Source organism: Lissotriton vulgaris, chromosome 2_1 (assembly GCF_964263255.1).
Source record: "Lissotriton vulgaris chromosome 2_1, aLisVul1.2, whole genome shotgun sequence".
In the NCBI taxonomy this organism is placed as follows: Eukaryota; Metazoa; Chordata; class Amphibia; order Caudata; family Salamandridae; genus Lissotriton; species Lissotriton vulgaris.
Genome location: NC_141687.1, coordinates 207,933,815 through 207,949,508, shown reverse-complemented (window position 1 = coordinate 207,949,508; position 15,694 = coordinate 207,933,815). Strand labels below are relative to the sequence as shown.

The window sequence follows — 15,694 nt, the reverse complement described above, 5'->3', positions numbered from 1 at the left end:
ACTGTCTGGTGAATAAAAGAATCAACCCACTGAATGGGTTCGGAGCCCTCTGATCCTTCCGGAACCCCTACGATCCTTAAATTAGACCTTCTAGAATGATTTTCGAGCTCCTCTAGCTTGTTTTCAAGGGCATTCTTCTTCTTCGCTGCCTCCTTTGCCTCTCCGGCAACCAGATTTATTTGATCTTCGAGTGTAGAGATCCTCGTCTCTGCCTCCTGAAGTCTTTTTGGGATTCCCAGCATGGATTCCTCAAATGTATCCATTCTTAGTTGAAGGGCAGCTATCTCCACTTGCTGGTTATGTTTGATTTCTCGAATTTCATCTAGTTTCAAGTTCAACATTTCGCGGATGCCCAGCTGATATCTTTCCTCTGAACTCTCTTCCAGACCCACAAAATTATCTTCCCCTACTGAAGGATTTATTGTAGCACCTGAATTGTTTTCGCCAGAGCACAACTGTACTTCATTCCCCTCTGTATTTGGGGCTCCCAATACCTCGCTTTGTTTAGCTGACGACGAGGAACAGATTTGCGTGTGGCCCGCCCCATTCAGAGTCTCTAGTGTGTTTCTAGAAGGTTGTAAAGCACTTAAAAGAAGAGGCACGGACATCTTGTCATGACAAATTGCTTTGGACGAGTCATTAGATAGTTCATTAGATCGTGCTATGTTGGCTGATAAAGGTATTGTGGTTGATGAGGTGGCTGGAGCTAAGGCAACGGGGGATTGCGCAGAAAGAGACTTTGGAGTGTTTTTTTTCGCAAAAAGCGGATAGTCTTTAACCTCCTTTCCTCCTTTACCATTTTTATTTTTTACCTCTCTTACTTGAGGCGACATTTCCGGAACTGATTCTACAGTGCCAGCCAGTAATTCTACTTCCAGCTCTGGCTCTGGCTCTGGCTCTAGCTCAAGTTCTTGATCTGACTGTACCACTAAGTCATTGCTCTCTTGAGAGTCTATCCCAGCCTTTTTTATCTCTTTGGGGTTAGGAGGAGTAGGCAATTCATCCCCCGAAGATTCCGGTAGCGTATCCCCGGCTGAGCTTTCCCCGCCAGCTTTACCTTTGCCTCTATCATTCTCCTTAGCTGCCTTGCGAGAGGACTTTTTAGCTTGGGCTAAGCGCGTTCTCGCTTTCTGACGGGCAGCCAGTTCGGCTTTGCTGGTCTTCACAGCCTCCTCACCTTCCCTTTGAGGTTTGCCCATTTTCACGTATGTACTTCTTAATACCAAAAAAGGACGGGTCCCTCAGGCCCATCCTGGACCTCAGGCCACTCAACCACTACATCCTGTCGGAGCACTTCCATATGCTGACCCTGCAGCAAGTGCTCCCGTTGCTCAGTCAGGGGGATTTTCTCGCAACTTTAGACCTAAAGGATGCGTACTTTCACATTCCACTGCACCCTTCACACAGGAAATACCTCCGGTTCACCATACAAAACCAGAACTACCAGTTCAAGGTTTTGCCTTTCGGTGTCACCACAGCACCCAGGGTGTTCACAAATTGCCTGGCGACTGTGGCGGCGCACCTCAGGAGACAGAACATCCATGTCTACCCTTATCTGGACAACTGGCTCATCCAGGCGAAGTCAGCCCAGCAGTGTGCCGCCCACATGTCCCACACCATTCACCTCCTGCACGATCTGGGATTCTCACTGAATTACCTGAAATCCCACCTCCAACCCGCCCACATACGGCAGTATCTGGGTGCGACCATGAACACTCTGGCAGCCACAGCACAGCCAAATTCAGTGAGGGTCAGCAGCGTTCAATCGCTGATACAGAAGTTCAGACCTCAACACTCGCTTCCAGCAAGAGTGTTCATGCAGTTGATAGGCATGATGGCCTCCTGCATCTCCATAGTCCCGCACACGAGACTACATATGCGTCCGCTTCAGGAGTGCTTAGCACGTCAGTGGACTCAGGCTCACGGGCAGTTAAAAGACCTAGTGTTGGTGAGCGGTCGGGCATACAACTCTCTGCATTGGTGGAATCCACAAAACCTTTGCAAGGGTCGACCTTTCCAAGAGCCTGTGCCACAGATCATCCTGACAACGGACGCTTCTCTCCAGGGATGGGGAGCTCATGTACTCCATTACACTGTGCAGGGACTATGGACACCACAGCAAAAGAAGATGCACATCAATGTTCTGGAACTGATGGCGATCTTCATGGCACTAAAAGCCTTCAAAGTACATCTGTGCAACAAGATCGTGTTGATCCGGACGGACAACATGACGGCCATGTACTACATTCAAAAGCAGGGAGGAACACACTCTCCACAGCTGTCTCATCTGGCTCAGAGCATGTGGAAGTGGGCCATTCAGAGGAACATCTTCCTCATGGCAGAACACCTCCCGGGCAAGGACAATCAGATGGCGGACCTGCTCAGCAGGTACAGCCACCAAATGCACGAGTGGGAGATACATCCATCAGTACTCCAACCGTACTTCCAAAGGTGGGGTCATCCAGAGATAGACCTGTTCGCCACTAGGGAGAACGCAAAATGCCAAAGCTTCGCCGCCAGGTTCCCACACCCACAGTCGCAGGGCAATGCGATATGGATGAACTGGTCAGGCAAATTTGCGTACGCTTTTCCCCCGGCACCTCTGATACCGCTGGTGGCACGCAAGCTCAGGCAGCACTCGATGACTCTCATCCTGGTTGCTCCAACGTGGGCTCGCCAACCATGGTACACCACGTTTCTGGAAGTGTCCGTGGTACCGCATCAAAGGCTACACCTCACACCCAGCCTTCTGACGCAGAGCCATGGCGACATTCAGCATCCAGATCCGCGACAGCTCAACCTGGCGATCTGGCTCCTGAGGTCTTAAAGTTTGGCTACCTAAACTTGCCTCCCGACTGTATGTACATCATCCGGGAGGCGAGAAAGCCCACCACAAGAGCATGCTATGCGGCAAAGTGGAAGCGGTTAGTCATTTATTGTGCAGACCACAACATTAACCCGCTAGATGCATCTATTCATAACATCATTTGTTATCTTTTCCATCTGTACAAATGTAATCTGGCCTATGCTTCCATTCGCATACACCTATCTGCAATAGCCGCTTATCTCCAGAACAGGCAGCACCTCTCACTTTTCAGTGTGCCTGCCATTAAAGCCTTTCTAGAAGAACTCAAACAAGTCATCCCTCCACGGACCCCACCAGCTCCGGAGTGGAACCTCAATGTGGTCCTCACCCGGCTGATGATTCCTCACTTTGAACCACTGCATTCCTGCGAGATTCAATTCTTGACTTGGAAAGTGGCTTTCCTTGTAGCAATTACATCGCTGTGACGAGTTAGTGAGCTCCAGGCCCTAACTATCCAAGAGCCATTTATTCAAATTCATTCCAACAGGGTGGTGCTTCGCACTAACCCTAAATTCCTTCCTAAGGTAGTGTCTCAATTCCATATTAACCAGACTATTGAGTTGCCTGTTTTCTTCCAAAATCCTGAGTCATTGGCGGAGAGAATGCTCCACACCCTTGACGTCAAAAGGGCCCTGATGTATTACATCGATAGGACCAAGGATTTTAGAAAGACTAAACAACTCTTTGTTGCCTTTGCGCCACAACACAAAGGTAACCCCATTTCCAAAGCTGGTATAGCTAGGTGGATTGTTAAATGTATTCAGATCTGCTATCTGAAAGCCAAGCGTACTCTCACCATTCCACCAAGGGCCCACTCCACCAGAAAGTTGGGGGCCTCCATGGCTTTCCTTGGAAATAAAATAATAATAATATAAATGTAACAAAAGGAGGGAGGGAGAGAGACAAGTGGATTCGGTCTCCCTATGTAATACGTTTAAACAAAGTAGAATCCACTCAGAAAGTGGTGATCCCTAAAGTGATGGGGAGCACACAGTGTTGTTTAAATGCCCCTCACACACCAACAGGCCCCTTGGTGTCATGCTTCATCATCGGGGCCTTCGCACCCCTCTACGGGATGCGGCGTGCTACGACTCACGGATACGCAGGAGCACTTGATAGTGAACTAAGTGTGGGTGTGTGTTTAGGGAAGGAGTGTGAGTAGTGAGGTGAGGTGAAAAAGGGAAAGTTAATTAAAAAATACCTGGCTCGTAGGAAAAAATTATATATTATATCCTCGGCTGGTATTGTTAAAAAGTGCAAAGTGAGGTTGATAAATATACGTATTAGAGTATATCAACCTTTGAAAACGTCGACATGTTTCGGAGTACAGCGACTCCGTCTTCAGGACGAGGATATGCACGTTATCCTCACCTTACTCACATGGGTGTAGAATGTCAAAGTGTATTCTACCAAAAACAAAAAACTAGCTGAAATGTACCTATCAATGTTTGATGTGGATAAGCTCTGTTGCGTCCAATTGGCGATAGAAGAACTTATAGTTCAAGGTTTTCTGACCTCATGAGCCTAAGCGTGGTATTGGGGGATTCCTTCCTCACTGCTCAGTAAAGCAACTGTTACTGCATGGTCTAATAGACTGTCTTCCCCTCAACGCTGCTCCAACGAAGTGTCTTCCCCTCAACGCTGCTCCGACGAAGTGTCACACTTCGTCAGAGCAGCGTTGAGGGGAAGACAGTCTATTAGACCATGCAGTAACCGTTGCTTTACTGAGCAGTGAGGAAGGAATCCCCCAATACCACGCTTAGGCTCATGGGGTCAGAAAACCTTGAACTATAAGATGTGCATTCTAAACAGCAGGCAGCTGTAGGACAGGCTGTTCTCAAAACTCTTTTTCAGACTGCTGCAGCTGGCACGGGCAGCCGCCGCTAACAGGAGGGACTGCTATGCCTCGAACCGAATATGCTACTTACCAGTATGCATCTGTTCTTGGCATGTAGGGCTGCTGACATTCATATCGCCCACACTCCTCCCCGGCGCCTGTAGCAGCTGTAGCATTCAGAATTATTGTCTAGCATGGACATCACTCCCTGTATTACACTCCATCTCTGCCACAACGGCAAAAAACAATCTGAGGATGGAGAAGATGCCCATGCGCACTGTAGTCCAGGGGAGGAGCCACCTATCTCGTGATACTTCGAAGACTCTTCCAGGACAACAATGTGCAATCATCCGGACCCAACACTAGGCGGCGATCTATGCACAGATATGAATGTCAGCAGCCCTACATGCCAAGAACAGATGAATACTGGTAAGTAGCATATTCGGTCCTACAAGTCCAAGGACACTATCTAGTCTCCAGGGACCAGAGCAGAGAAAATCTATGACAGAATGAGCATTTTGAATTTGCCTTTCATCATTGGATGTAGGTCCAAAATAGGACTGAGAATTCCGGCTCTTTTTTTGGTATCAGTAATAAGTGAAAATAACATTCCTCTCCTCCCTCAGATGCCACTGATTCGATGGTACCCTTGGCTAAAAGGATCTTTACTACTTTCATTAGAAGTGAGGCATGATCTGCAAAAACCTGTCCTATTGTGAGAGGGATATTATGAAGGGGACGAAAGCAAAGTCAGGAAGAAGCCGCTTTGGATAATTCTTTTTACCCATTGATCTCACCTGATTTATTTCCAGCTGGGGAGAAAATATCAGTTTTGCCCCCTACTGGCTGGCTCTGATTCTGGGAGTGCAACTCAGATCTGCTTGGGGGCAGCTGAGAAGGAGGAGGAGGACGATTGCTGTCTCTACTGGTGTTTACGGTGTTGACTTGGTTCACTGCTGCTAAAGCTTTGTGCAGGCAACTATGCCAACTGAGAAGGTTAGCGTTACTGGTATGCTAAGCTCCTTGAGTAGCCCCTAAACTTTCTGTATTGCTGGTGAAATAGTCATGCTGGGGCCAGTAATCCAAGGGATTGTGCTGTGGTGAGACATCTTTAAATTATTCTAGTGTTCAATCAACCTTTTCCTCCTCACAGGCATGTCCATGAGGGATACCAGGACAATCCTTGGATATCCAGTCGCTCGCATCTAATCATGCCATCCAAGTACCACGTCGGAGCTGATCAGCATTCTATGTAGTTAGTGATGTCAAAGGCAACTCACAGGCCATGTTTTGCTGCATCCTAGTCATCCTAATTTGTTTCGTCTGGATACTGCTTGAGGTCCTACATGCTGCTGGTCATTTCCCACAATGTATCAGTGTACCTGCCCAAAAGGTCTGCTGGCTTCAAATGAAAGACATTTACTCGTTGGTGTATGTGCTTCAAGCCTTCAAAGTGTGGAGTGTCAAGTTAAGAAAATAAAGTCTCAGGAGCCGGTCTGTGTCAAATGGCCTCAGGTTGACTGACCCTGGATGCCGAGCCTGGGCTCGATCAAGTCGCCATGAGGGCATCTTTGAATGTCTTGTTAAAGGGCACAATGGCTCAGAGGAAGCTGGATGTGGCAGGAGCATTTCAGTCCATACATTAGATTGGGTATCAACAGTAGGTACTTCTCAACCTACCACTGTACTCATCACCTCTATGAAGATGCTGTTTCTTCCATTGGCGGGCAAGTGGTAAGTCTAGTCCAGTTTCTGTGTAGTTATCTAGCCAATGGCATTCTGTCAGTTCAAGTAGACATACTCACCTACGTATTCAGGGGGGAAAATATTGTCTGTCTGTCTCATCATCAGCTGCATCATGCAGGACATGGTGCAGGCCTGCACTTTTGTGATTTAATAGAGCAACATGGGTCTGGTGTGGGCTGATGTTGATTGGCGGTCACAAACAAGTACCAGTACAGGATCAGGTACCGTGCAGGCAGCATTGCCCGTGCACTGGCAAAAACATTACCAGCATAAACCGTGAAGGTGGAGTAGAGGTCTGGACTGGTGTTGTTACAGGCCCAGAAACGGGTCCAGGAAGTCTGCATCACAGGAGGACCCCCAGACAAGAACCTGACTAGATGCCGCAGTGGTTGTTTTAGGGCTCAAAGGGAGTCTGTAACATTTGAAAGATATACAGCATGGATTCTGTGAAAGCCACTATCTGCTGCCAGCTCAAAGATGGCCCAGGGAATTGAGAGTGTGCCAGGAAACCAACTGCAGGACAGACTCGAAGTCTGTAGACTGTAGGGGCAAGTTTCTTTCGAGTGTCGCCCTTGCCACTTATCACCTAATTTCTAATAGTGAGAAGGCGGTTGAATCTTTCTTAATTTTCTCGTGCTTATGATGCATTTTTGACTTACCTGAGCACTTTGAGTGGGAGAGAGTTTGTGCAGGACTGTCCCCTGTAGTGGGAGTTGTTCCACAACTTTAAGAGAGAATGGAACTGCTGCTTAGAACGTGGCCACTTTTCATGGTCGGCTACGTAGAGCTTTCCTTCCTGATCCTCTTCAGGTGCATTAGACACATTTGCACAACTTTGAGTTGTGGTCAGAGCCAAGGCTCTAGAGGGGACACATCGTGGGAGTCTGTGATGGACACAGCCTCCTGCTGTTGCGGAATACCTGGAATCTTGGGATGTTTGGGAGAGACCTCTTCCCTGGCACGCTGTTTTGAGATAATTTAGGAGTTGTCAAGAGACCAACAAGGTTAAGAGTAAAGCTCCTGCTCCACATCGAAGGATGTGAAAAAAAGATGAACTGACATCAGCAGTCAGAAGTAACCATCAAAAGTCTTCCTCACTTACCCATTATTACCTTCTGCTCAGCCATACTGACCCTTTTATGGCATATTGTCCCCCGTCTATAATATTAATCATTTTCCTCTGTAATGTACACTTTCTTTACACACCCTCTTTCAAGTTTTGCAGATCCAAATTGAGCTACGTTTCTTGATGAAGCATAGATCAAATGCGATTCCTCTTACCGGTCCTTGCTCCTCTCACTTTATTGTGAAGGTTGCAGTTAAAGTGGTCGTGTTCATGATGATGGTACTTCGTTGTTTTGTGCCCTTTTATCTAAATCGGCTTCTCCCCTTGCACCACTGTTCCAGTGAAGTTTTAAACATGACTAACCAGAGTCAATGTATTACCACTTCTTTCAATCAAAATGTTTTCTTGAATGTAGACCTATCACCTTTTAGCCATTAGGATGAACCGAAGCCTACATCTTCCCCTTACATTACCTCATTTTCCTATGGGAAATGTTACTGGGAATATTAAGGTGAAAGGTTGCGTTAATGTGCCTGGAGAGATACTTATTTGCTTTTGCAGAGAGTAAGAAGTGTGTGGGATAGCATGTGCTGGGGAGTTAGAGGGTATTCGGCGAAATCCTCTACCAAAATAAAACACAAGTTTATTGTATGTTGGTGAATAAGGTTCGAGTCTTATAAAGCTGTATTCACATACCTAATTGGTGGTTTCCAAAACCATAATTTGCTCCTTTACCTTTGATGGAAATCAGACCACTTATTTCTTGCCTCTAATTAATCATATTCAGAAGTACGTTTTTCAGTCTGTCCTTCAGAATGTTTATGTCCGACGTTTCAAGCATGAGGATGGTTTACAGGATACTCTTGTTTTCCTTTTGTTTACTGTTTATCCACAGTTTTAGTCTCAATAGATAGATGAATAGATAGGCGGATGGATATGTAGTGTCCTTCTAGACAGAAAATATGTGTCCAACACCCTGCCCAGTCCCCAATGCTATCCACCTCCATGGTCCCATCATCAACGTCAGCTTAGCCATGGCAAATGTGGTGCTCATCACTATCAGTCTAGCATATGTCAGCTCTGGCCAAGTTAAATTACAGAAATGTGTGCTGTGTGACAGAGTTTTGTGGCATTTGCATATGTGTAGTTCTCTTCCCCAAGCCTTTAGAAAATGTAAACAAAAGTCCTGTCACAATAGAGAATATTACTGATGGTCCTTTATAATTTCTTGTGGATGTATCAAGAAATTAAAGTCGGTTTACAGCACATTACCATTGGCTGGCTTTATTGTCACTCTAATTTGCTTCCTTCTTATTTGATATCTTTCCTTTCCCATCTTGTAGCATCTTCTGTTTGTTCCTCTCTTGCATAATTGCCTATTTACCATCCTTTAGCTTGGCTGACCTGTAGCCTTCCAATGCTCAATTTTAGGGAACCGTTTTTTCCTTTTTGCTTTAGCATTTGATCCAGCGCTCCTATAGAAAAACTGTCTCACAAACTCTACCTAACACCTCAATACTCACCATTAGTTATAAAACATTTATACAGGCCCATAACACCACTGAGACAATTATTGAGCAGCTGAATCAAGTGATTTGATGTATATACTAATCACATAATATTTACACCAATATGTACAACTGCAGTTTATTGTTCATTACCATGATATATAAAACAACATTTAATTAAATCAAACCACTATGGTTGATGAATCAACTAATGGAAACTAGACCATGAATAAACAAGACCAGCTTGTCATTTAAAATCTAATTTTATTAGCTTTATTATTCAAAGAAAAAGTATTTTAGGTTTAAGATCTTTATTTTATAAGCAAATAAGAAAGCAACATTTTTAATAAGGAAGTGAAAATTAGAACTGACATTTCAAAGTTAACTCAGAAATATGAAGAATTAGCAAAATAACGGTTTCCATTCCCTGAACCTATTTCCCTGTCTCAATCTGTCTTCACCTAAAAAGGAATAAATCATTATAAATCAGCTGTCTTTACATGCACCAAAGGTCCATCAGCATAACATGCACCATTCAGGAATCGGAAAGTAAGAGAAGTGTGGCTCAATGGTTAGAGCGGCAGACCCAGATGCAGAGGTCTAGCCCGGGACCAGGGTTCAATTCCCCGTGTCGGCGGGTCTTGGGCTCAAAAATTCCACGGACCTGATCATTCTCGCCTCGGTGCCTATTCCAATCATGGAGTCCCACTCTGCAACTCTGGGCATAGCTTGCTTAATCTCCACAACGCTAAGGATGCCTGGCCTCCACCTTGGGGGTGCCCAGGTGTGGACGCCTCACAGGGAAAGCAAGGATGGGTTCCACAGCGGTATTCGTACAAGCGCCTTAAGACCCTTGCGGGTGAGTAGTGCGCTATACAAGTATCAATTTACATTTAAAGTAAGAGTTTTTTCTCCACTCATGGTGTCATAATTTATACCTTTCTCTCTAGCTAAACTTTCTACATTTTACATTCTTTCAAAGGAATTCAGACTTCTCATTGGCTGAGCCATGTCAGTCCACTGTTAGGTCATCTCTGAATTTTGACCAAGTCCGGGCTTCACATAAGCCCTATCGTCTTTTTCTTCCACGACATTCTGCTTCCTTAAAAGAGTAACTTTTTTCTTCGAGATCAGGACATTACTTCCTAATCTTGGCAGACACTTTCTTCCTGTCCTTGAGCCTTCTCTCCGTGAGCATATTCTATTCAAGCAAAGAATTGTTCTTTCAATTAATAATGTTTGTGCAGCAAAAATCTCCACTACTGCGTAAATGCAAGGCTCCACTCTGGACAAGGTTTCACGTCTGCATCTCTGTCAGCCATATTTTTCTGAGCCACTTTTCCAGGCCTTACTTCGGAAACTATTATTTAAACAAACACAAGACATTAATTAATTAATTAAAGAATTGAGACCCATTCTGTTACCCTCCCCCTTTGCTAATTAACACGGTTAATTATGTTACCTAGCTTAAGCACACAAAGCAGCATCATATTTACCAGTCCTTTTCGAATGTCAGGAAGCCTTAGGGCTTTTATCACAAAAGACATGACATAAGCACATAAAATAAGCACATGCTATTAATTAAAACTGCTGCATTTAATACTGACAAAGACAATAGACAAGGTTAGTTTATTAATTTTTCTTTGCGTTTGCAATAAAAAGCATATTAATCCCGCGTGTATTTCATGTGTTCATTTTTAAAACTAAGTTGATTAATAATTTCACCACAAGCTTATTAGTCTGTTTACTTTTTATTAGAAGAGATTAACTTCGCAAGTTTGAACAAAATTTTGTTCTTTACCTTGCTCCATCACATTCCATGAGAGTGCCTGTGTTTTCAAACTCTCTCCTTCATGTGCTTCTCCTTCGCTGTCAATCGATCAATCAATCAATCTACGAAATATTTATAGAGTGTGGCAAATCACCTGTGACGGTCTCCAAGCGCTGGAGCTGCTTGGCTGCTGCGAGAAGGTTGGATCATTGAAACATCCAGGTCTTTAGTTATTTTCTTAATTGCTGGAGTGACTCCGGTCCTGAGGTGCAACAAGAGGTTGTTCCAGGCATTGGCTGCCAGATGCGAGAAAGAGCATCCTTCACTGTTAGCTCGGCGGATTCATGGGGTGTCTGTGAGGGAGAGGGAAGCTGATTAAATGTGCCTGATCGGTTAGTGGAAGGTTAGGCGTTTGTTGATGTATGGAGGTCCTTTGTTGTGCAGGGCCTTGTAGGCATGGGTCAACATTTCGAACTGGCATCCCTGCCGAATCGGAAGCCAGTGTAGTTTCTTGAGATCTTGTGTGATGTGGGTCCTTCTGGGGAGGTCAAGTATGAGTCTTGCCACTGAGTTCTGTATTTTCTGGAGTCTCTTTTAGAGGGGGGTAGTGATTCCTACATGGAGCGTGTTTATGTAGTCCAGTCTGCTGGTGATAAGGGCGTGTTTGACTGTCCTGCTGGTGTTAATCGGGAGCCACCTGAAGATCTTGTGAATCATGCGAAGGGTGTGGCAGCAGGTGAATGCAACTGTGTTGACTTGTTTCTTCATAGATAACTTGCTATCCAGAATGATGCCCACGTTGTGGGCGTGGTCCATTGGAGTGTGGGGGTGCAAGCTCTGCGGGCATCCGTGTGGCCTTCCATGGTAAGGTGTTGTTCCTGAAGTTGTTGACTTCTGTCTTATCCATGTTGAGTTTTATATAGCAGTCTGTGACGTTCATCAAACATCTGTGGAAGTTAGCTTTGTGGTGGAGGGGTTTTCGGCCAGTGAGAGGATGAGCTGTGTGTCTGGGTAGAAGATGATGTTGAGTCCGTGTGATCTGATGGTGTCGGCTGAGGGGGGTCATGTGGGTGTTGAAAAGGGTCAGGCGGAGGGATGATCTTTGGGGTACTCCGCAGATAGTCATCTTGTGCTCTTAAGTGAATTGTGTGAGGCGGATCATTTGGGTTTTGCCAGTGAGGTATGAGGCATTCCATTTGAGGTGTTTCCATGAATCACGCTGTGGAGGAGTCTGTTGATCAGGATATGGTGGGAAATGGTGTAAAATGCAGTGGACAGGATCCAGAAGATTTAGGGCTGCTTTTTCCATAGCTGTGATCAAGAGGGCTTTGAGGTCGTCGGTGGCTGCAATCAGGGCAGTCTTTTAAAAAAAAACAAAAAATTTATTGCTTTTAAGAATGAACAAAAGATGCAGTGGTCACATAAGCGAGCTACGAAGGCGCACAGTAGAACACATGCGGAACTGTCAGTTACAGTCATGTTATAGCAATGGAATTTAGCAACTCTGGACAGTTAATCATCTAGTCTTGGCTGGGGGGGATCGCATATGTTGCCTCTATAATCATTCCATTTGCTCCATACCTCCCCCCATTTTTGGGGGCACGCCCGGGCTATATATACAGTTCTTTCTTGTAACATGCACCAGTCCATGTCACGCTTCCAATCCGCTAGACGCGGAGACGTGACTGCCCCCCAAAGTCTTGCAATGCTTCGTTTCGCCACCATCTGGCCGAGTGTGACCCACAATCTGCCTCTAGCTGGTAAATCCAGGGCAGTCTTGTTGCGTTGGTTTCAAAATCTGGATTGGGAGGAGTCCAAGAGGTTGTGGGTTTCAAAGTGTTGGGTGAGTTGCTGGCTAATTCCCTATCAAATATCTGCTACCTCTCTTATGCTGTAAACTCTCGCTTGTGTGCCTCTCCCCCAACCTGTTTACAAATTGGAAAAAAAGAAGTTAGAAAGCTCTGATTGAATGGTGATCGTGTACAGTTACAATCTTTTTATGTGAACATTTTGTCTTTGTTTTTCTAGATTGAGAAACATTTGCCTGGCAGTTACACGGACAACCTTTATTAAAGGCGATTTTCCATCTGTCCAGCATATCATAGTTGACGAAGCACAGAATTTTCGTCTGGATGAAGGTGACTGGTATGCAAAAGCTAAGGAACTTTGCAAAAGGTGTCAGAATGTGCCTGGTGTTCTTTGGATATTTTTGGATTACTTCCAGAAGTATCACCCTTATGACAATGGTCTTCCAATGCTTAATGAGCAGTATCCTAGGGAGTGGCTAACCAAAGGGGTCCGCAATGCCGCGCGGATCTACAGTGTCATGATGGCAAAGATGGGTGACATTGTTGAAGAAGCAAGTGAGGGATCACATGTTCTACATAAACATTTGAAAAGTTTGTTAAATGAGGCAGAATGTGCTCACGAAATTCCAGGATTTTATGTAGAGAAACATCTAAACAAGGACGAAATGGCCAGGTACGTGGCCAAAGAATGCAATGGTTACCTCCGAAAGGGCCACTCCATGAAAGATATTGCAATTCTTTGCAACACAGAAAAAGATATCACAGCTAATAGACCCATTTTACAAGTACATATGAGAAAACTGAGATTGGAGCTCTCTTTCATAAGAGCCGATGATAGCGAAGGCCAGGGCATTGTTTTGGACAGTGTGCGACGTTTCTCTGGCCTGGAAAGAAACATCGTGTTCGGTATTCACCCAGTTCCTGTACAGCGTGAAGTCGCTAGCAACATTTTACTCTGCATTGCATCCAGAGCAAATATGAAACTTCATATTATCTTTCTAAATTCGCCAGAGATTTCATAAGACCGGGAAACATTTTTAATATACTGTAAGCCATGTGCCAGGTAAACCTAAAATGGTCGGCTCAGAGACAAAAGCACAAATCATCACTTTCTGTATATGGGGACGGTGCCATATAGGTTTTTTTACGCTAGTGGTGATTAACATACATAATGAATCAATTTAAATATTTATTGTTTTACTTAATGAAATATGTTGTGTCTTCTAATAGTGTAGGGATGGTTTCCAAAGGTTTTTCAAACTCCACCACACGTATTTAGCCCAAATTCAAACTGAATCATTGGACGGCACTGCTGGACTCCAGCACACCCGAAGGCATACACTTTTTTTGATACTTATATGTTACTTTATCTCCTTTTATTTTCTGTCATTCTTATCTATTTCTAAGAGTCCATAATGGCTATTTGTGACTTCAATGTGTGCTGCAGAATGCAGCATAACTAGAAGTAGCAAATCGTCATTATTTATTGATTGTTTATGTGCAGGAAGGGACAATTCCCTGCTCATAAACAATCATTAATGGCCTTTTGAATGCAGCACACATAGAAAAAGCAAAAAGGAGGCGAAATAAAAGCATTTCTCCACATGCACCATTCTAACGCCAGCTCTTACATGGTGTTAGATTTTGGCACTGCCACAGATTTACACCTCCTTGTTAATCTGGGGCTGTGTCAAAAAGCAATGGGTGTTGTGGTGGAACTCCCACAACAACTCCCATTTTACACCTCTTTGTCGCTAAACGGCTAAGTGCCACCTTGTAAATATTTGAAATGGCGCTACACCACTGGAGCGTCAAAAAAAGTGGCGGCCATGTGGCGATAGGGGCTTGCAAATATGCCCCCCAGTATCTTCAAGGAGCAGGGCTCAGAGTTGTGCCTGTGGCTAGGATAAGGGGACAACAACCTGTAATAACCCGCATAGAACACACTCTGGAAAAAGATATCTGGCTTTCAGACGTCTGCACTTTTGGTACTATTTCATGACTAGAGGCTGGGAAATCAACGGGCAGATCAGTAAAATCTTCAGAGATAAGTTATAGTGTGTGTGCAACAAGAAACACTTGTTAAAATTGCCCTTCAGCTTGATGTTGCACCAGTGAATGGTAAAGGCAGATTTTTTAAATCTATATTTTTAATCTACAATAATATTGCAAAATGGATCATCTCTAGGCCAGGAAAAAGTGCACACAGTCTATCATTGCAGAACATATAGGTTTCTTTTAAGAAATGGCAGCTCTGAAGTGTATGAGCGCTATAAAAATACTATAATCTAACAAAAAGATTAATATAATGACTGCTTTGATTGTATTGTAGAATATATATATATATATATATATATATATATATATATATATATATATATATATATATATATATATATATATATATATTACCTACTGGCGGTCGCCAGTAGGTAGTTATAGTTAGGATTTTTTTTAATGTTAAATCTCAAAATCTCTATTTGGAATAATTTTGGCGCCGGTTGGCGAATCTGCCTGAACATTTCCTCAAAATGGCCTCGCGGCGCCCCGGTCCTTTCTTGAAAGTTTGGCGGGGATATGTCAAGCGGGGGCCGAGATAAAAGGGGGGTCCCAAAACGCGTTTTCCCCATGTTAATTTCTATAGGGCGGTCGATTTCACTTTTAGCCCGAACGGCTGAATGGATTTACACCAAACTTGGCAAAATTGTAGAGACTGGTAGCCCGATGTGCCTTTGCTATGTCTCAAGATATGTGCTCCAGTGGATTTTGAGTAATTTAGGTTAAAAAAAATATATATATCTATAGCCGCGCCCCGGTAAGCGCCCCGGGGAGCGCTCCGGGCGCGACACACGAGGTGCGCACGGAAAGCTGATTGGCTCTCGGGTGTCTGTAAACATTCGAAACAGTCCGGAGCGGCCGCCATCTTGTGTCTCGGTCAAATCGAGACACAAGAGGTGGCTAAAACAAAGGGGGAAATGACCATAAGGCGTCAGGGATAGACCCCCTTTGATCCCCTAGGTTTGATGTGGGGGCTCTAAAAGGGCCCCGCGGGGCATTTAAAATATATTATTTTTTTCGTTTTGCGCTGGGGG

At 44.6% G+C, this 15,694-nt stretch overlaps 1 protein-coding gene across 1 annotated transcript in view; it reads left to right on the top strand.

Moving 5' to 3' along the window:
• LOC147729843 (schlafen family member 13-like) overlaps positions 1-14,846 on the top strand; it is a 239,798-nt gene extending 224,952 nt beyond the window's left edge. Inside the window, exon 5 of the mRNA XM_086954746.1 lies at positions 12,823-14,846. Within this exon, the coding sequence (XP_086810872.1) occupies positions 12,823-13,624 (802 nt within the window). The 3' untranslated portion in view covers positions 13,625-14,846. The remainder of the gene's footprint in view (positions 1-12,822) is intronic.
• The last annotated feature ends 848 nt before the right edge of the window (positions 14,847-15,694 follow it).